General features: G+C 42.9%; 1 protein-coding gene across 1 annotated transcript in view; it reads right to left on the bottom strand.

Moving 5' to 3' along the window:
• Positions 1-763: 763 nt before the first annotated feature.
• The window catches only part of prx (periaxin), a 38,329-nt gene continuing 18,004 nt past the window's right edge, over positions 764-21,088 (bottom strand). The window contains exons 8-23 of the mRNA XM_061073643.1: positions 19,001-21,011; positions 18,797-18,946; positions 17,854-18,601; positions 17,715-17,727; positions 17,582-17,660; positions 14,776-17,518; positions 14,062-14,673; positions 13,756-13,761; positions 12,328-13,236; positions 10,720-12,225; positions 9,370-10,209; positions 6,412-8,961; positions 5,518-6,309; positions 4,900-5,223; positions 3,361-4,662; positions 764-2,835 (exon numbers count right to left, since the gene is read on the bottom strand). Coding sequence (XP_060929626.1) covers positions 2,549-2,835; positions 3,361-4,662; positions 4,900-5,223; positions 5,518-6,309; positions 6,412-8,961; positions 9,370-10,209; positions 10,720-12,225; positions 12,328-13,236; positions 13,756-13,761; positions 14,062-14,673; positions 14,776-17,518; positions 17,582-17,660; positions 17,715-17,727; positions 17,854-18,601; positions 18,797-18,946; positions 19,001-21,011 — 14,872 coding nt within the window. The 3' untranslated portion in view covers positions 764-2,548. The remainder of the gene's footprint in view (positions 2,836-3,360; positions 4,663-4,899; positions 5,224-5,517; positions 6,310-6,411; positions 8,962-9,369; positions 10,210-10,719; positions 12,226-12,327; positions 13,237-13,755; positions 13,762-14,061; positions 14,674-14,775; positions 17,519-17,581; positions 17,661-17,714; positions 17,728-17,853; positions 18,602-18,796; positions 18,947-19,000; positions 21,012-21,088) is intronic.

The following is a 21,088-nucleotide window of genomic DNA, read 5'->3' as shown; positions in this document are numbered from 1 at the left end:
GCGACTTTTGAGATATAGATTATAATAATAACAGTAAATGTTGAGGAATAAGTATCTGATTTATTGTTGTTATTATCATGTGTGTGGGTTTGAGTCCTTTAAGTCTAACCTGGTTAAAAGATAACTAGGTTATTCAAAACAGGTCAATCTGAGGAGGGCTGCTTTAGACAGGGTAAAAAGGGTGCTGTTTTAAATGATCCTTGTGGTATTTTGACCAAAATTTGTTTCAGACATTTACTTAAGACCCCAATGAACCATATCAACTGCGGTAAAATGGGCATAATATGTCTCCTTTAAGATCTTTCTTGTTTGACAGATGGACGCTGTTCATGATGGGACTTGTCCTTCATGTGTATGTATATGTTTTTGTCTGGTTACCATTACTAAAAGTTCCAAGTGGAATTATGTATTGCCAATAGCATTGTATGTTGACCTGTTTATATGAGTCTGTCTCTTTATTTTTGCTTAATAATGACTTTAACAACCATTTTATTTATTTTATTTCTGTGCATGTGTTCATTCTTTCTTTACTTTGACAGCACAACAGCACACAGTCATTAAGCTGCTTTTAACCTTGATATTATTCTTTTGTTGCTATTCTTGTGTTACATGTGTTGAGGTGTTTGTGTCCCTCTGGTTTTAAAACGTATTCTTTCTTTGATTCTTTTTGATGACAATGAAAACCTGAGGAAACGACAACGAGCTGAAAGCTGCTTTCAGTCGCTGTGAAGGTCGAGACACGAGTGAACAATCATTTGAACCATTTTTCGAGTGAATATTATTTTATTGATGAAACATCTTAACCAACATTCTTTCCAATGCAGCTTTGACAAAAACACTTGGCACTGAAACCCTTATAATCTAGAAAGAAATGTGAAGAATTGATTAAACCAGAAAATGTAAAATCTTCATAGACACAGAAGCTACTCGGTGTGCGTCACCTTCACGTGTCACTAAACTCTGCAAAACAGGGACAGAGTTAAATGTTAATGTGAAAAATGTGGGAGTGGATTCGTCGTGACTTCTTTTATCACACGATTTCATTCCTTCTACCAACCGAGTAAATAAACCAAGTGATAAAGTCGTCTTTCTCAAATGCTTCACATCCTCTTGAATAGTAGTTTTTATTCAGCAGATTTATGCCACATTTGCAAGTAAATGTCTAAATAAGTAATGTGTAAAATGTTTACTTTCCAAAGGCAAGTTGTACTGCATTTGCGAGTGAAACTTAAAATATGTAATAAATATTCAAAAGACATTTTCTCCCTCAAAGCAACTTTTCTTTTAAATGGGGGATACACCTGAAAAATAAGGGGTAAAGGAACTTAATAAAATGATTATTAATCTGTAATTTGAACTGCAAGTTAACCTCTATTGACATTCTTAGAAATATTCATACAAGAAACAAGAATTATTAAGAATATTTTAATATTTCTTATTTTTGATCCTCTCTCTTCAGTGTATAGATTTACTTCGAAGGTGATGGCCTATGTAAAAAGTGGAAGGCTGGCCACTCCTTAGCCTGTGTGTCATTGTAGCAGCCTTAGTAATTTTTAGAGGCTTATTTTATATATATTTTTACCTTTACAATAGCATTTACCCATAGAACCCAAAATAGCTCCCAGTCTGCTATCATCAAAACATCAACATCCCTCAGGAGGTGTATCTTTAATATACAGTGGTGTCTTTATCTGGCAGTTTACAGTAAAATACATATAATAGATTAGCAGCAGGTTGGCTTAAATGTCAGAGAGCAACCTTCAACCAGGCGGTCACAGGTTTGATCCCCACAGCAGATAGAGTGCAGAGTGTCCTGCCCACTCACTGTGACTATCTCTGGGTAACAGCACCAGCTAAATGAGTCCAATATAAAAACTAAGGCAGAAAATGAGAACAAGCCATGATCCATAAAAAGCTCACACTTTTCCTTCTAGACAAACAAAATATGTTATCAGGTCAAAAAATAATATATAACTTCCACTCCTGACTCTGGTGAATATGAAAATAATTACATTTCAGATTGAAGGGCTACTGCTTCAAAAAAGCAATTTAAATAAAGTCATATTTACATAAATATTACTCTGGCCTGTGCTGTCGTGGTTCAAAATGAATTACTTTGAACTAATCATAAAATCACGGTCAAATCCATGAAGCTGATGTAAGACAATGACTCATTCCAGCGTTTTGTGAACAAAACAAACAACAATAAATAAAGAAGCAATCTGACGTGTTTACATTCAGAGTGAAACCTTTTAAAACCAAACGAAATCCAATAATAATCAGGACTAAACTAACAGAACAAAACAAAATAACAGCCACATTTAAAATGAAAAAAAAGGAAGTATATATGATATAATAGTAACAATATTGCTGGTTGATGAAATGTCATTGCTTTTCACCATATTCATACTTAACCTATTAAAATATATTGTAAAAACTTTTCTTTAAGAGAGGTTTGCCACGTTGCAGGCGAGAACGAGAACACTGCAACCTCACCAAAGAAAAACAAAACAATTGAAAAGACGTCGAAGAAATCATTACAGCGTCCTCAGTGTTTAAAGTCTAACTCCTGCTCGGTTGTCGTCACGGTTGTCGAGGATTCACCTGTTCGTGTTTCCGTGGAAACCAAACACTGGGTGACTCGGGTGGTCTTGGTCACCGTGGTGAGAGTTTCCGACTCGGTGGAGGACACCTGGTGCTCTTCTGAGCTTTCCAGGGTGGTGATGTCCATCCCCGAGGTGTGGAGGCAGAAGGATCCCAGGACGTCGGCCTCACCTCCCACCTCCCCCTTCCTCATGGCCTGAGGAGAACCCTCGGGGGTTATCCGGAGGAAGCCTGGGGCAGAAGGAGAGGAAACGAGGACAGGAAGAGGAGGATAGGTCGAGAAATCAAGAGGGAAGAGTGGAAAGGAAACTTAGTCTTGGGTAGCAGAGATAAAATGGGAGATTATATATTAATAATTCATGGAATAAAAACAGGAAAACATCAAAGGTTAAAGGATAAATTATATATAATGTCAAGTATTTTGCAACTGAACATATGTTAATGTGGAGATTAAAGAATATCCGTATTACACATTTTGAACATAAGTTAGTCAGAGTTCTTGTACTCGGAGAACCCAATGGTTTATTCTTCCAGTGCTTGACTTGGATACTACGCGTGCACCAGATCAACCAGTCGGCCATCTTTTACTCGTTAAGTCATTTATGGTGTAGCTCAGAAATACTTAATTTCCTAATTTTCTCGTTAGGGCTCCAAGACTGAAATATGTGAGACCAGCACCTTCTGAAGCCACTCAGTTCAATCAGCATCCATTGCACAAATATCCTGTTGTCTGAGATAAAAGTATCATGTCCTTACCTTTGGAGTGCGGCTTCAGGTTGAACTTTGGGACCTTGAACCAGGAGGAAGACTCTCTTTCTTCAGACTCTTTGCTGTCCACCTCACTCCAAACACGGACCTTGGTCGAGCTGAACCCCGCGGCGGAGCCACCAGGAGACTCCGAGCTGTCCCTGTCCAGCATTTCTGTTCTGGCATGAGATGTCACCACTTCCTTTGAAAACACACTGGTTTCAGTGTCTCCCTCCCCAGCAACCATCTTGCCATATGGACTGGTGAACTCCACTTTTGGGAGTTTGATTTTACCAGTGATTTTCCCTTTGTCGTCCTTGTGAGGACTTGCAGCGTCTTCACCATTGAGACTTGAACTTGAACCGTCTCCCTTGAGATTGACATCAAGTGACCCAGATTTTCCAGGAGAAAATGACACTTTGGACATTTTTACCTTCCCTCCCTTTGACTTCTCCTCTCCCCCCCCCTCTCTCTCTGTGCTCGCAGTGGCTGATTTATCTTTTGTCTTCCCAAAGGTTGGCTTCATTTTGATTTTGGGTAACTTCACTTTGACGTCCTCTGTGTCGATCTCAGCTGTTGTCGCCCCCTGCAGGAGCCCTGTGCAAGTAGCAGGTTCATCTGCTTGGGAAGGATTTACCAAGACAAAAACAGCTTTCTTTACTTTGGGCATTTTAGGGCCCTCATACTGAATTTCTGGCCCGTAGATTCTTCTCTCAGTAGAGGAAATAGAGGGTAATGCGACACCAAACTTTGGGATTTTGATTTTCTTTCCTATATCTGTTTTATCAACATCTTCATCTTGTGATGTACCAATATCAAAATCTATGTCTTGAATCCTGGGGACTTTGATTTCTGCACTCGGTGATGACAGTTCAGATGCTCCCCCTGTTTCTAGGTTGGCTGAACCTTGTGTGGTTTTCATACTAACACCTGGGACTGTAACCTCTGGCACGGAGATGTTCATACGATCTTTGCCCTCTTTATGTCCATTGTGAGTTTCAGCTTCAACTTCACACTCAAGTCCTTCTTTGACCTTACGTCCGTGCTCCTTTTCTGTCAGATTTTTGCCAGTTTTCTTTTTTGCCATTCCAATCTTGAATTTTGTTCCTTTTACTTTAGGCCCTTTAACCTTGCTGCTGGTTCCTGCTGTGTTGAGGTCCAAGTCAGGTAGTTCAACTTTTTTCCTGTCCGTTTTATCCCCTCCTCTATGGAGTCCTATATCAAGCTCTAAGTCTCCTTTTGGAATTTTGATATCTATTGTTGGCATTTTGAGTTTCAGACCTTTGTGTTCTCCTTCAACATGCAAATCAACTTCGCCCAAGTGTTTTTTAATTTTACTCGAGTTTGCACCAGTTTCTACATCTATCGACGAGACTGGTGGTAATAGAATTTTCGCCCCTGCCTCAACAGTTGGCATTGACACTTTGTCTCCATCTGTCCCTATGTTCACCTCTACCCCTTCAATTTTGCCAATTTTTCCTCTGGGCAGTGAAATATCAACTGTGGGCATTTTCAAATGTGGCATTTTGAATTTTCCTCCTCCAGTACCTCCCTCAAACTCAACTTCTGGACCCTCAATCTTTCCTTTGGGAAGTGACATATCAGCAGAGGGCATGTTGAATTTTCCACCCTCTCCTTTGAGCTCCACCTCTGCAACTTCAATCTTTCCTTTAGGCAGAGAGAGGTCAACATTTGGCATTTTTATATGAGGCATTTTGAATTTTCCTCCGGAACCTCCCTCCAGTTCAACTTCTGGACCTTCAATCTTTCCTTTGGGGATTGAAATATCAACAGAGGGCATGCTGAGATGGGGCATCTTGAATTTTCCTCCAGTACCTCCCTCCATTTCAATTTCTGGACCTTCAATCTTTCCTTTGGGCAGGGAGAGGTCAATATTTGGCATTTTCATATGAGGCATTTTGAACTTTCCTCCGGTACTTCCCTCCATTTCAACTTCTGGACCTTCAATCTTTCCTTTGGGAAGAGAGAGGTCAACATTTGGCATTTTCATATGAGGCATTTTGAATTTTCCTCCAGTACCTCCCTCTATTTCAACTTCAGGACCTTCAATCTTTCCTTTGGGCAGAGAGAGGTCAACATTTGGCATTTTCATATGAGGCATTTTGAATTTTCCTCCAGTACCTCCCTCTTTTTCAACTTTAGGACCTTCAATCTTTCCTTTGGGCAGAGAGAGGTCAACATTTGGCATTTTCATATGAGGCATTTTGAATTTTCCTCCAGTACCTCCCTCCAGCTCAACTTCTGGACCTTCAATCTTTCCTTTGGGCAGGGAGAGGTCAATATTTGGCTTTTTAATATGAGGCATTTTGAATCTTCCTCCAGAACCTCCCTCCAGTTCAACTTCTGGTCCTTCAATCTTTCCTTTTGGAAGTGAAATATCAACAGAGGGCATGCTGAAATGGGGCATCTTGAATTTTCCTCCGGAACCTCCCTCCATTTCAACTTCTGGACCTTCAATCTTTCCTTTAGGCAGGGAGAGGTCAATATTTGGCATTTTCATATGAGGCATTTTGAATTTTCCTCCAGTACCTCCCTCCAGCTCAACTTCTGGACCTTCAATCTTTCCTTTGGGCAGGGAGAGGTCAATATTTGGCATTTTCAGATTAGGCATTTTGAACTTTCCTCCAGTACCTCCCTCCAATTCAACTTCAGGACCTTCAATCTTTCCTTTGGGAAGTGAAATATCAACAGATGGCATACTGAAATGGGGCATTTTGAATTTTCCTCCGGAACCTCCCTCCATTTCAACTTCTGGACCTTCAATCTTTCCTTTGGGCAGGGAGAGGTCAATATTTGGCATTTTCATATGAGGCATTTTGAATTTTCCTCCAGTACCTCCCTCCAGCTCAACTTCTGGACCTTCAATCTTTGCTTTGGGCAGGGAGAGGTCAATATTTGGCATTTTCATATGAGGCATTTTGAATTTTCCTCCGGTACCTCCCTCCAGTTCAACTTCTTGACCTTCAATCTTTCCTTTTGGAAGTGAAATATCAACAGAGGGCATGCTGAAATGGGGCGTCTTGAATTTTCCTCCAGTACCTCCCTCCATTTCAACTTCTGGACCTTCAATCTTTCCTTTGGGCAGGGAGAGGTCAATATTTGGCATTTTCATATGAGGCATCTTGAATTTTCCTCCGGTACCTCCCTCCATCTCCACTTCTGGACCTTCAATCTTTCCTTTGGGCAGGGAGAGGTCAATATTTGGCATTTTCATATGAGGCATTTTGAACTTTCCTCCAGTACCTCCCTCCAGTTCAACTTCAGGACCTTCAATCCTCCCTTTTGGAAGTGAAATATCAACAGAGGGCATGCTGAAATGGGGCATTTTGAATTTTCCTCCGGAACCTCCCTCCATTTCAACTTCTGGACCTTCAATCTTTCCTTTAGGCAGAGAGAGGTCAATATTTGGCATTTTCATATGAGGCATTTTGAATTTTCCTCCAGTACCTCCCTCCAGCTCAACTTCTGGACCTTCAATCTTTCCTCTTGGCAAAGAGAGGTCAATATTTGGCATTTTCATATGAGGCATTTTGAACTTTCCTCCGGTACTTCCCTCCAGTTCAACTTCAGGACCTTCAATCTTTCCTTTTGGAAGTGAAATATCAACAGAGGGCATGCTGAAATGGGGCATCTTGTATTTTCCTCCGGAACCTCCCTCCATTTCAACTTCTGGACCTTCAATCTTTCCTTTGGGCAGAGAGAGGTCAATATTTGGCATTTTCATATGAGGCATTTTGAATTTTCCTCCAGTACCTCCCTCCAGCTCAACTTCTGGACCTTCAATCTTTCCTTTGGGCAGGGAGAGGTCAATATTTGGCATTTTCATATGAGGCATTTTGAACTTTCCTCCAGTACCTCCCTCCAGTTCAACTTCAGGACCTTCAATCTTCCCTTTTGGAAGTGAAATATCAACAGAGGGCATGCTGAAATGGGGCATTTTGAATTTTCCTCCGGAACCTCCCTCCATTTCAACTTCTGGACCTTCAATCTTTCCTTTAGGCAGAGAGAGGTCAATATTTGGCATTTTCATATGAGGCATTTTGAATTTTCCTCCAGTACCTCCCTCCAGCTCAACTTCTGGACCTTCAATCTTTCCTCTTGGCAAAGAGAGGTCAATATTTGGCATTTTCATATGAGGCATTTTGAACTTTCCTCCGGTACTTCCCTCCAGTTCAACTTCAGGACCTTCAATCTTTCCTTTTGGAAGAGAAATATCAACAGAGGGCATGCTGAAATGGGGAATCTTGTATTTTCCTCCGGAACCTCCCTCCATTTCAACTTCTGGACCTTCAATCTTTCCTTTGGGCAGAGAGAGGTCAATATTTGGCATTTTCATATGAGGCATTTTGAATTTTCCTCCAGTACATCCCTCCAGCTCAACTTCTGGACCTTCAATCTTTCCTTTGGGCAGGGAGAGGTCAATATTTGGCATTTTCATATGAGGCATTTTGAACTTTCCTCTAGTACCTCCCTCCAGTTCAACTTCTGGACCTTCAATCTTTCCTTTTGGAAGTGAAATATCAACAGAGGGCATGCTGAAATGGGGCATCTTGAATTTTCCTCCAGAACCTCCCTCCATTTCAACTTCTGGACCTTCAATCTTTCCTTTGGGCAGGGAGAGGTCAATATTTGGCATTTTCAAATGAGGCATTTTGAATTTTCCTCCGGTACCTCCCTCCAGTTCAACTTCTGGACCTTCAATCTTTCCTTTTGGAAGTGAAATATCAACAGAGGGCATGCTGAAATGGGGCATCTTGAATTTTCCTCCGGAACCTCCCTCCATTTCAACATCTGGACCTTCAATCTTTCCTTTGGGCAGAGAGAGGTCAATATTTGGCATTTTCATATGAGGCATCTTGAATTTTCCTCCAGTACCTCCCTCCAGCTCAACTTCTGGACCTTCAATCTTTCCTTTGGGCAGGGAGAGGTCAATATTTGGCATTTTCATATGAGGCATTTTGAACTTTCCTCCGGTACCTCCCTCTAGTTCAACTTCTGGACCTTCAATCTTTCCTTTGGGCAGGGAGAGGTCAATATTTGGCATTTTCATATGAGGCATTTTGAATTTTCCTCCAGTACCTCCCTCCAGTTCAACTTCTGGACCTTCAATCTTTCCTTTTGGAAGTGAAATATCAACAGAGGGCATGCTGAAATGGGGCATCTTGAATTTTCCTCCAGTACCTCCCTCCATTTCAACTTCTGGACCTTCAATCTTTCCTTTGGGAAGGGAGAGGTCAATATTTGGCATTTTCATATGTGGCATCTTGAATTTTCCTCCAGAACCTCCCTCCATTTCAACTTCCGGACCTTCAATCTTTCCTTTGGGCAGGGAGAGGTCAATATTCGGCATTTTCAAATGAGGCATTTTGAATTTTCCTCCGGTACCTCCCTCCAGTTCAACTTCTGGACCTTCAATCTTTCCTTTTGGAAGTGAAATATCAACAGAGGGCATGCTGAAATGGGGCATCTTGAATTTTCCTCCGGAACCTCCCTCCATTTCAACTTCTGGACCTTCAATCTTTCCTTTGGGCAGAGAGAGGTCAATATTTGGCATTTTCATATGAGGCATTTTGAATTTTCCTCCAGTACCTCCCTCCAGCTCAACTTCTGGACCTTCAATCTTTCCTTTGGGCAGGGAGAGGTCAATATTTGGCATTTTCATATGAGGCATTTTGAACTTTCCTCTAGTACCTCCCTCCAGTTCAACTTCTGGACCTTCAATCTTTCCTTTTGGAAGTGAAATATCAACAGAGGGCATGCTGAAATGGGGCATCTTGAATTTTCCTCCAGAACCTCCCTCCATTTCAACTTCTGGACCTTCAATCTTTCCTTTGGGCAGGGAGAGGTCAATATTTGGCATTTTCAAATGAGGCATTTTGAATTTTCCTCCGGTACCTCCCTCCAGTTCAACTTCTGGACCTTCAATCTTTCCTTTTGGAAGTGAAATATCAACAGAGGGCATGCTGAAATGGGGCATCTTGAATTTTCCTCCGGAACCTCCCTCCATTTCAACATCTGGACCTTCAATCTTTCCTTTGGGCAGAGAGAGGTCAATATTTGGCATTTTCATATGAGGCATCTTGAATTTTCCTCCAGTACCTCCCTCCAGCTCAACTTCTGGACCTTCAATCTTTCCTTTGGGCAGGGAGAGGTCAATATTTGGCATTTTCATATGAGGCATTTTGAACTTTCCTCCGGTACCTCCCTCTAGTTCAACTTCTGGACCTTCAATCTTTCCTTTGGGCAGGGAGAGGTCAATATTTGGCATTTTCATATGAGGCATTTTGAATTTTCCTCCAGTACCTCCCTCCAGTTCAACTTCTGGACCTTCAATCTTTCCTTTTGGAAGTGAAATATCAACAGAGGGCATGCTGAAATGGGGCATCTTGAATTTTCCTCCAGTACCTCCCTCCATTTCAACTTCTGGACCTTCAATCTTTCCTTTGGGAAGGGAGAGGTCAATATTTGGCATTTTCATATGTGGCATCTTGAATTTTCCTCCAGAACCTCCCTCCATTTCAACTTCCGGACCTTCAATCTTTCCTTTGGGCAGGGAGAGGTCAATATTCGGCATTTTCAAATGAGGCATTTTGAATTTTCCTCCGGTACCTCCCTCCAGTTCAACTTCTGGACCTTCAATCTTTCCTTTTGGAAGTGAAATATCAACAGAGGGCATGCTGAAATGGGGCATCTTGAATTTTCCTCCGGAACCTCCCTCCATTTCAACTTCTGGACCTTCAATCTTTCCTTTGGGCAGAGAGAGGTCAATATTTGGCATTTTCATATGAGGCATTTTGAATTTTCCTCCAGTACCTCCCTCCAGCTCAACTTCTGGACCTTCAATCTTTCCTTTGGGCAGGGAGAGGTCAATATTTGGCATTTTCATATGAGGCATTTTGAACTTTCCTCTAGTACCTCCCTCCAGTTCAACTTCTGGACCTTCAATCTTTCCTTTTGGAAGTGAAATATCAACAGAGGGCATGCTGAAATGGGGCATCTTGAATTTTCCTCCAGAACCTCCCTCCATTTCAACTTCTGGACCTTCAATCTTTCCTTTGGGCAGGGAGAGGTCAATATTTGGCATTTTCAAATGAGGCATTTTGAATTTTCCTCCGGTACCTCCCTCCAGTTCAACTTCTGGACCTTCAATCTTTCCTTTTGGAAGTGAAATATCAACAGAGGGCATGCTGAAATGGGGCATCTTGAATTTTCCTCCGGAACCTCCCTCCATTTCAACATCTGGACCTTCAATCTTTCCTTTGGGCAGAGAGAGGTCAATATTTGGCATTTTCATATGAGGCATCTTGAATTTTCCTCCAGTACCTCCCTCCAGCTCAACTTCTGGACCTTCAATCTTTCCTTTGGGCAGGGAGAGGTCAATATTTGGCATTTTCATATGAGGCATTTTGAACTTTCCTCCGGTACCTCCCTCTAGTTCAACTTCTGGACCTTCAATCTTTCCTTTGGGCAGGGAGAGGTCAATATTTGGCATTTTCATATGAGGCATTTTGAATTTTCCTCCAGTACCTCCCTCCAGTTCAACTTCTGGACCTTCAATCTTTCCTTTTGGAAGTGAAATATCAACAGAGGGCATGCTGAAATGGGGCATCTTGAATTTTCCTCCAGTACCTCCCTCCATTTCAACTTCTGGACCTTCAATCTTTCCTTTGGGAAGGGAGAGGTCAATATTTGGCATTTTCATATGTGGCATCTTGAATTTTCCTCCAGAACCTCCCTCCATTTCAACTTCCGGACCTTCAATCTTTCCTTTGGGCAGGGAGAGGTCAATATTCGGCATTTTCAAATGAGGCATTTTGAATTTTCCTCCGGTACCTCCCTCCAGTTCAACTTCTGGACCTTCAATCTTTCCTTTTGGAAGTGAAATATCAACAGAGGGCATGCTGAAATGGGGCATCTTGAATTTTCCTCCGGAACCTCCCTCCATTTCAACTTCTGGACCTTCAATCTTTCCTTTGGGCAGAGAGAGGTCAATATTTGGCATTTTCATATGAGGCATTTTGAATTTTCCTCCAGTACCTCCCTCCAGCTCAACTTCTGGACCTTCAATCTTTCCTTTGGGCAGGGAGAGGTCAATATTTGGCATTTTCATATGAGGCATTTTGAACTTTCCTCCGGTACCTCCCTCTAGTTCAACTTCTGGACCTTCAATCTTTCCTTTGGGCAGGGAGAGGTCAATATTTGGCATTTTCATATGAGGCATTTTGAATTTTCCTCCAGTACCTCCCTCCAGTTCAACTTCTGGACCTTCAATCTTTCCTTTTGGAAGTGAAATATCAACAGAGGGCATGCTGAAATGGGGCATCTTGAATTTTCCTCCGGAACCTCCCTCCATTTCAACTTCTGGACCTTCAATCTTTCCTTTGGGCAGGGAGAGGTCAATATTTGGCATTTTCATATGAGGCATTTTGAATTTTCCTCCAGTACCTCCCTCCAGTTCAACTTCTGGACCTTCAATCTTTCCTTTTGGAAGTGAAATATCAACAGAGGGCATGCTGAAATGCGGCATCTTGAATTTTCCTCCGGAACCTCCCTCCATTTCAACTTCTGGACCTTCAATCTTTCCTTTGGGCAGGGAGAGGTCAATATTTGGCATTTTCAGATTAGGCTTTTTGAATTTTCCTCCAGTACCTCCCTCCAGTTCAACTTCTGGACCTTCAATCTTTCCTTTTGGAAGTGAAATATCAACAGAGGGCATGCTGAAATGGGGCATCTTGAATTTTCCTCCGGAACCTCCCTCCATTTCAACTTCTGGACCTTCAATCTTTCCTTTGGGCAGGGAGAGGTCAATATTTGGCATTTTCATATGAGGCATTTTGAATTTTCCTCCAGTACCTCCCTCCAGTTCAACTTCTGGACCTTCAATCTTTCCTTTTGGAAGTGAAATATCAACAGAGGGCATGCTGAAATGCGGCATCTTGAACTTTCCTCCGGAACCTCCCTCCATTTCAACTTCTGGACCTTCAATCTTTCCTTTGGGCAGGGAGAGGTCAATATTTGGCATTTTCATATGAGGCATTTTGAATTTTCCTCCAGTACCTCCCTCCAGTTCAACTTCAGGACCTTCAATCTTCCCTTTTGGAAGTGAAATATCAACAGAGGGCATGCTGAAATGGGGCATCTTGAATTTTCCTCCAGTACCTCCCTCCATTTCAACTTCTGGACCTTCAATCTTTCCTTTGGGAAGGGAGAGGTCAATATTTGGCATTTTCATATGTGGCATCTTGAATTTTCCTCCAGAACCTCCCTCCATTTCAACTTCTGGACCTTCGATCTTTCCTTTGGGCAGGGAGAGGTCAATATTCGGCATTTTCAAATGAGGCATTTTGAATTTTCCTCCGGTACCTCCCTCCAGTTCAACTTCTGGACATTCAATCTTTCCTTTTGGAAGTGAAATATCAACAGAGGGCATGCTGAAATGGGGCATCTTGAATTTTCCTCCGGAACCTCCCTCCATTTCAACTTCTGGACCTTCAATCTTTCCTTTGGGCAGAGAGAGGTCAATATTTGGCATTTTCATATGAGGCATTTTGAATTTTCCTCCAGTACCTCCCTCCAGCTCAACTTCTGGACCTTCAATCTTTCCTTTGGGCAGGGAGAGGTCAATATTTGGCATTTTCATATGAGGCATTTTGAACTTTCCTCCGGTACCTCCCTCTAGTTCAACTTCTGGACCTTCAATCTTTCCTTTGGGCAGGGAGAGGTCAATATTTGGCATTTTCATATGAGGCATTTTGAATTTTCCTCCAGTACCTCCCTCCAGTTCAACTTCTGGACCTTCAATCTTTCCTTTTGGAAGTGAAATATCAACAGAGGGCATGCTGAAATGGGGCATCTTGAATTTTCCTCCGGAACCTCCCTCCATTTCAACTTCTGGACCTTCAATCTTTCCTTTGGGCAGAGAGAGGTCAATATTTGGCATTTCCAAATGAGGCATCTTGAATTTTCCTCCCGAACCTCCCTCTATTTCAACTTCTGGACCTTCAATCTTTCCTTTAGGCAGAGAGAGGTCAATATTTGGCATTTTCATATGAGGCATTTTGAACTTTCCTCCGGTACGTCCCTCCATTTCAACTTCTGGACCTTCAATCTTTCCTTTTGGAAGTGAAATATCAACAGAGGGCACGCTGAAATGGGGCATCTTGAATTTTCCTCCAGTACCTCCCTCCATTTCAACTTCTGGACCTTCAATCTTTCCTTTAGGCATAGAGAGGTCAATATTTGGCATTTTCATATGAGGCATTTTGAATTTTCCTCCAGTACCTCCCTCCAGTTCAATTTCTGGACCTTCAATCTTTCCTTTGGGAAGTGAAATATCAACAGAGGGCATGCTGAAATGGGGCATTTTGAATTTTCCTCCAGAACCTCCCTCTAGTTCAACTTCTGGACCTTCAATCTTTCCTTTGGGCAGGGAGAGGTCAATATTTGGCAATTTCATATGAGGCATTTTAAACTTTCCTCCGGTACCTCCCTCCATTTCAACTTCTGGACCTTCAATCTTTCCTTTTGGAAGTGAAATATCAACAGAGGGCATGCTGAAATGGGGCATCTTGAATTTTCCTCCAGTACCTCCCTCCATTTCAACTTCTGGACCTTCAATCTTTCCTTTGGGCAGGGAGAGGTCAATATTTGGCATTTTCATATGAGGCATCTTGAATTTTCCTCCCGAACCTCCCTCTATTTCAACTTCTGGACCTTCAATCTTTCCTTTAGGCAGAGAGAGATCAATATTTGGCATTTTCATATGAGGCATTTTGAACTTTCCTCCAGTACCTCCCTCCATTTCAACTTCTGGACCTTCAATCTTTCCTTTTGGGAGTGAAATATCAACAGAGGGCATGCTGAAATGGGGCATCTTGAATTTTCCTCCAGTACCTCCCTCCATTTCAACTTCTGGACCTTCAATCTTTCCTTTAGGCAGAGAGAGGTCAATATTTGGCATTTTCATATAAGGCATTTGGAACTTTCCTCCAGTACCTCCCTCCAGTTCAACTTCAGGACCTTCAATCTTTCCTTTTGGAAGTGAAATATCTACAGAGGGCATGCTGAAATGGGGCATCTTGAATTTTCCGCCAGTACCTCCCTCCATTTCAACTTCTGGACCTTCAATCTTTCCTTTAGGCAGGGAGAGGTCAACATTTGGCATTTTCATATGAGGCATTTTGAATTTTCCTCCAGTACCTCCCTCCAGTTCAACATCTGGACCTTCAATCTTTCCTTTGGGCAGGGAGAGGTCAATATTTGGCATTTTCATTTGAGGCATTTTGAACTTTCCTCCGGTACCTCCCTCTAGTTCAACTTCAGGACCTTCAATCTTTCCTTTTGGAAGGGAAATATCAACAGAGGGCATGCTGAAATGGGGCATCTTGAATTTTCCTCCGGAACCTCCCTCCATTTCAACTTCTGGACCTTCAATCTTTCCTTTGGGCAGAGAGAGGTCAACATCTGCCATTGTTATGTGAGGCATTTTGAACTTTCCTTCACCTGCTTTTAATTCCACATCTGGTATTTCGATCTTTTGGGACTTTCCTTTTGGCAGGGATAGATCCAGGTCTATTTTTGGAATAGAAACGTTAACAATCGGCATTTTGGGAATTTTAAGGTTCCCCTCATAACCTTTGATATCAGCCTCTGTAACATCAACTTCTGCTTTGGGGAGAAGAACCTCAGTCTCTGGAGTTTTACCTGCTGGTAGCGACAGCTCAATGGAGGGCATCTTGACCTTGGCCTTAGCTCCAAGGTCACCTCTTGGCTTCCCCAAATCTTTTTCTCTGGAGCCAAATCCTGGCATGGAGAATTTGGGTAATTTGATTTTAGGTTTTTTCACCTTGACCTTTCCATCCCCATCACAGTCTAGTGATGGTGCTCTTATCTCTCCTTCCACATGTGGTGGTACGAGGGAAACATCTGCCTTAGGGCCTTTCCCTGATATTTCTAATTCACCACTCTTGGACTTTGCACCAAACTTTGGAAAAGAAAAACTGGGCATTTTGAGGGAGACATCCGGTAAATCAAAGCTGATCCCTGATGAAGGCCGTCCTCCCTCTGCTTTCAGGAGCTCCACTTCCACATCGTCCCCTTTAGCTTTTTTAATACCAAAGTCTAAATCCACCTTTGGAGCTTTTACGTCAACTGTTGGTAATTTGACTGAGGGAAGTTTAACTGCTGCACCTTGACCTTCAACACCACCTGTCTCAATATCTGCACCCTTAACCTTCAACTTGGCTGGTTTTATGACCATATCTCCTGATGCATTAGCACCACTGGTGTCCATTTTGAGGCTAATGTCTTTCGTACCAGAAGGGAGGCTGAGGTCAAAATCAAACTTTTGGAGATTTATTTTTGGCCCTTCAATCTTTCCCTTTCCAGATGGTCCTTGAAGGTTGAAATCTCTTTCCACGTTTCCCACTGGAACAGATATATCAACAGCTGGTATTGCTGGCATCTTTCCTCCTTTTACCTCAGGTGCTTCCAGTTTGACACTTCCTTCTGGCAGTGAAATGTCTGCTTTTCCTTGAGGAAGTGTAAGGTCGATGTCTGGCATGTGGATTTTTCCCCCTTTAAATTCAGGACCTTCTATGCTGACCTCTGGTCCCTTAGCTTTCATTCTAGGGATAGAGATATCAATAGAGGGCATATGGAATTTGCCTCCTTTACCAGCATGTCCTCCAATATCAATTTCTCCTCCTGCTTTTCCTTTGGGGAGTGAAATATCAATGTCTGGCATCTCAATCTTCCCTCCCTTCATGTCTGGGCCTTTTATTTTGACATCTCCTTCTGGGAGACTAACTTTTGGTAGAGACACATCGAATTTTGGCATTTTAAACTTGCCACCCTTCACCTCAGGGCCCTCAACACCAAAGTCACTCTCGACTTTTCCTTTAGGGAGTGTGATGTCAACAGTTGGCAAGTTAAACTTCCCTCCTTTAACATCGGGACCCTCAAGACTGATATCAACCTCTGGAAATTTAATTTGAGGGAGTGAAATGTCCCCTTTGACTTCAGGTCCTTGAATATCGACTCCCTTTGCTTTGATTTTAGGAAGAGAGATATCAACTGAGGGCATGTGAAACTTGCCTCCTTTGCCACTGTGCCCATCACTGTCAATATCCACATCCAACTTTCCCTTTGGAAGTGAGATATCAATGTCTGGCATCTTAATCTTCCCCCCCTTGATGTCTGGGCCTTTTACTTTGACATCACCTTCTGGGAGACTCACTTTTGGTAAAGACACATCAAATCTTGGTAATTTAAACTTGCCACCCATCACTTCAGGGCTTTCCACATTGATTTCTCCCCCTTTTATTTTAGGGCCTTCAACGTTTAAGTCACCCTCAAGTTTTCCTTCTGGAAATGAAATGTCACCTTTAAGTTCAGGTCCCTCAATATCAACACCAGCTCCCTTTGATTTGATTTTAGGAAGAGAGATATTAATTGAGGGCATGTGAAACTTGCCCCCTTTGTCACCATCTCCCTCGATGTCAACCTCTCCCTTTACTTTTCCTTTAGGAAGTGAAACGTCAATGTTTGGCATTTCAAACTTCCCTTTAACATTAGGTCCTTCCAGTTTGGCACTTCCCTCTGGCAGGGTCATCTTTGGAAGTGAGACATTAAATTTGGGCATTATCAATTTGCCTCCTTTTACCTCAGGGCCCTCAATGCTGAGGTCAGCATCAACCTTTCCTTTAGAAAGTGAAAGGTCGATGTCTGGCATGTGGATTTCCCCCCCTTTAAGTTCAGGACCTTCTATGTTGACCTCTGGTCCCTTAGCTTTCATTCTAGGGAGAGAGATATCAATAGAGGGCATATGGAATTTGCCTCCTTTACCAGCATGTCCTCCAATATCAATTTCTCCTTCTGCTTTTCCTTTGGGGAGTGAAATATCAATGTCTGGCATCTCAATCTCCCCCCCCTTCATGTCTGGGCCTTTGATTTTGACATCTCCTTCTGGGAGACTAACTTTTGGTAGAGACGCATCAATTTTTGGCATTTTTAACTTGCCACCCTTCACCTCAGGGACCTCGACACCAAATTCACCCTCGACTTTTCCTTTAGGGAGTTTGATGTCAACAGTTGGCAAGTTAAACTTCCCTCCTTTAACATCAGGACCCTCAAGACTGATATCTACCTCCGGAGACTTAATTTGAGGGAGTGAAATGTCCCCTTTGACTTCAGGTCCTTGAATATCGACTCCTTCTGCTTTGATTTTAGGAAGAGAGATACCAAATGAGGGCATGTGAAACTTGCCTCCTTTGCCACTGTGCCCCTCACTGTCAATATCCACATCCAGCTTTCCCTTTGGAAGTGAGATATCAACTGTTGGCATTTCAATTTTTCCTTTCATGTCTGGTCCATCCACATTGGCATCGACCTTTGGAAGACTCACTTTTGGCAAAGAAACATCAAATTTTGGCATTTTGAATTTTCCCCCTTTCATTTCAGGGCCTTTAAGCTTTATGTCACCTTCAGCTTTCCCTTTTGGAAGAGTAATATCAATGTCTGGCATCTCAATCCTTCTGCCCTTGGTGTCCGGCCCTTTGAATTTTACATCACCCTCAGGAAAATTTACTTTTGGTAATGAAATATCAAATTTTGGCATCTTCATCTTCCCCCCTTTACCTCCAGGACCTTCAAAATGTACGTCACCTGTGACATTTCCTTTAGGAAATCCAATATCACAGGATGGTATTTCAATATTTCCATCTTTTCCAGAGTGAATGTCAATATCAATATCTCCCTGTGCTTTACCTTTGGGAAGGTCTATGTTGATTTTTGGCATTTCAAATTTCCCACCTTTTACTTTTGGACCTTGAAAGTTCACATCACCCTCAGGGAATTTTACTGCAGGTAGGGCGACATCTACAGACGGCAGGTTGAACTTGCCACCTTTTCCTTCACCTTTGACATTGATGTCACCTTCAAATGTTCCTTGAGGGGGTGAAATGTCAATAGTTGGCATTTTAATTTCCCCACGTTTGAGTTCTGGACCCTCAATGTTGATGTCTCCTCGCTTTGATTTCATTTTAGGAAGAGAAACATCAATTGAGGGCATTTGAAAATGTCCTGCTTTACCTTTAGTTTTAATGTCACCCGCTACTTTTCCTTTTGGGATAGAGATATCAACTGAGGGTCCCTCAAGGCCAATATCTCCCTTAGCCAACTTCCCCTTTGGTAGAGATACATCAAATGAAGGCATCTTAAATTTGCCTCCCTTTCCCGAAGGTATTTCCATATCTATCTTCCCTTTAATCTCAGTCCCCTTAAGGTCTAAATCTGCCTCTGGGGACTTCACCTTAAACTGTGGACCTTCGATGTCGATGTCACCTCCCTGGGACTTGATCTTGGGTAGTGACACATCAAGAGAAGGCATCTGGATATTTCCTCCTTTAAATTCAGGACCTTGGACTTTCACCTCCCCCTGTGGGGACTTCATGGCAGGAAGAGTGATGTCCAGTGATGGCATGTTGACCTTTGCTCCCCCTTTGACTTCACACCCATCAATGTCAACCTCTCCTTTTGTTTTTGTCTTTGGGAGTGAGATGTCAAAAGTCGGCATCTTAAACTTGGCTCCGCCCCCACCGCTGCCCTCGAGCTCCATGTTGCCCTCTACGTTTGCCTTGGGAAGTGACAAGTCAACATTTGGAAGTTCGGGGCCTTCTAGCTTTACTGCTCCTTCGGAAAGTTTCATTTTTGGGAGAGAAATGTCCACAGAGGGCATGCTGAGTTTGCCTCCTTTTAATTCACCTCCATCAATGTTCCCACCTCCCTCTAGCTTTCCTTGGGGGACTGAGATATCAACCGTGGGCATGTTGATCTTTCCCCCTTTAACTTTAGGTCCCTGCAGAACAACCTCGCCCTCAGGGAATTTCATCTTTGGAAGATCTACATTAAACGAAGGCATTTTAAACTTGCCTCCCTTTCCGTCTAGGTCAACCTCAGCCTTGGATTTACCTTTCGGTAAAGAAATGTCCACTGATGGTGCCTCGATTCCCCCCCCTTTAATCTTAGGTCCTTGCAAGTCAACCTCGGCTCCAGATGTCCCCATCCTAGGGAGTCTGACATCAAGTGAGGGCATTTTGAATTTCCCTCCTCTGGTAGATGGACCCTCTATTTCAATGTCACCCCCCATCTCTCCTTTCGGCAGAGATATATCAACAGAGGGCATCTGGATCTTATCTCCACCTTCGTATCCGGGCCCCTCGATGTTCACGTCTGGTTGTTTCAGTTTGGGCCCAGAAACATCGAAAGAGGGCATTTTGAATTTTCCTCCTTTCTCAACATGTCCTTCGACTTTTACGTCTCCAGAAATGTTGCCTTTAGGCAGAGACACATCCACATCAGGTGTGACCAATCCAAATTTATGTCCTTTCACTTCAGGGCCAACAATGTTGACGTCCAACTCCCCTGTCTTCACTTTAGGGAGAGATATGTCTAATGATGGAATATTACATTTTCCTTCTCCTTCAATATTAGTTGTTCCGACTTTGCCTTTGGGAAGGGTCAAGTCTACTTTGGGCAACTTGTAGCCTCCTTCCACCTTCTGTCCTTTTATAGTTACATCTCCTTCTGGTGGCTTAATATTTGGGAGAGATAAGTCAAAACTAGGCATTTTGAACTTCCCATCACCACCAACAAAATAGTCCATATCCACATCTTCACCCTCCGCTTTCACCTTTGGTGGAGAGATGTCAACAGAAGGTAGATTGAATTTCCCTCCACCCCCTGGACATTCCATATCCGCATCAGGTGATCCCATCTTGGGTAATGAGATATCAACCTGTGGCATGGAGATTTTGGGCCCTTTGAAAGTGCCCTCCACCTCATCGGGTATTCTCCGTCCGGTGTCCAATTCCAACTCAGCATCAGGCATTGAGATGTCAACTGTTGGCATTTTGATTGTGGTCTTCCCGGCTCCTTTATACTCTGGGAGTGAGACGTCAATGTCGGACTTTCCCTTCACTTTCGGTAAAGAAATATCAGCAGAAGGAATTTGAATCGATGCAGCTTTTCCTGAGAGGTTACCCTCCAGCTTAGCTTCAGGGAGACCAATCCCCCCCGCTCCTCTGATTCCTACTTTTGGAGGTGTTACGTCAACACTGGGCATTTTCACCCATCTTTTTATCTTCATGTCACCATCTATTTCATCTGAATGACGTGAGAGTCTAACTTTGGGTAATTTCAACTTTGGCAGTCTGAGCTTTGCATCTCCTTTTCCTTCAGCTGCATCACTTCCTCCCTTGATTTTGATTTTTGGAGCTTTGATATTTGCCTTTCCCTTCACAGTGGGCAAAGATGCCTCAGCCGAAGAGGGAGCAAACTCCACGTCCGGCACATTAAACTTCAGCGCTCCCCTGTCCCCGTCCATGTCTCTATTACCAGACAAGCTGAAGTCCACTGCTGGTGGCTGGATGTTCACACCCGGCGGCTTCACCTCCACAGATCCAGAATCCAAAGCTGAGCCGGACGTTGTGTGTTTGCTCTTTGGAAAGGTGATTCCAAATTTGTATCCCTTTTCTTTGGTTTTCACTTTGGCTCCAGGAATCTCAGATGGAGAAATACTTGCATGTCCCTCAATCTGTCCTGTTTCCACTTTTCCTCCCTTTGATTTCATACGAGGAAACCTGGGAGAAGGGTGTAAAGAAAGGAAAGAAAGAGAATTGCATTGAAATCATACTAACCAGGTAATCATCTGATGTCT

The sequence above is a fragment of the Limanda limanda genome, chromosome 6 (genome assembly GCF_963576545.1).
Source record: "Limanda limanda chromosome 6, fLimLim1.1, whole genome shotgun sequence".
NCBI lineage: Eukaryota > Metazoa > Chordata > Actinopteri > Pleuronectiformes > Pleuronectidae > Limanda > Limanda limanda.
This window is presented reverse-complemented; position numbering and strand designations above follow the sequence as displayed.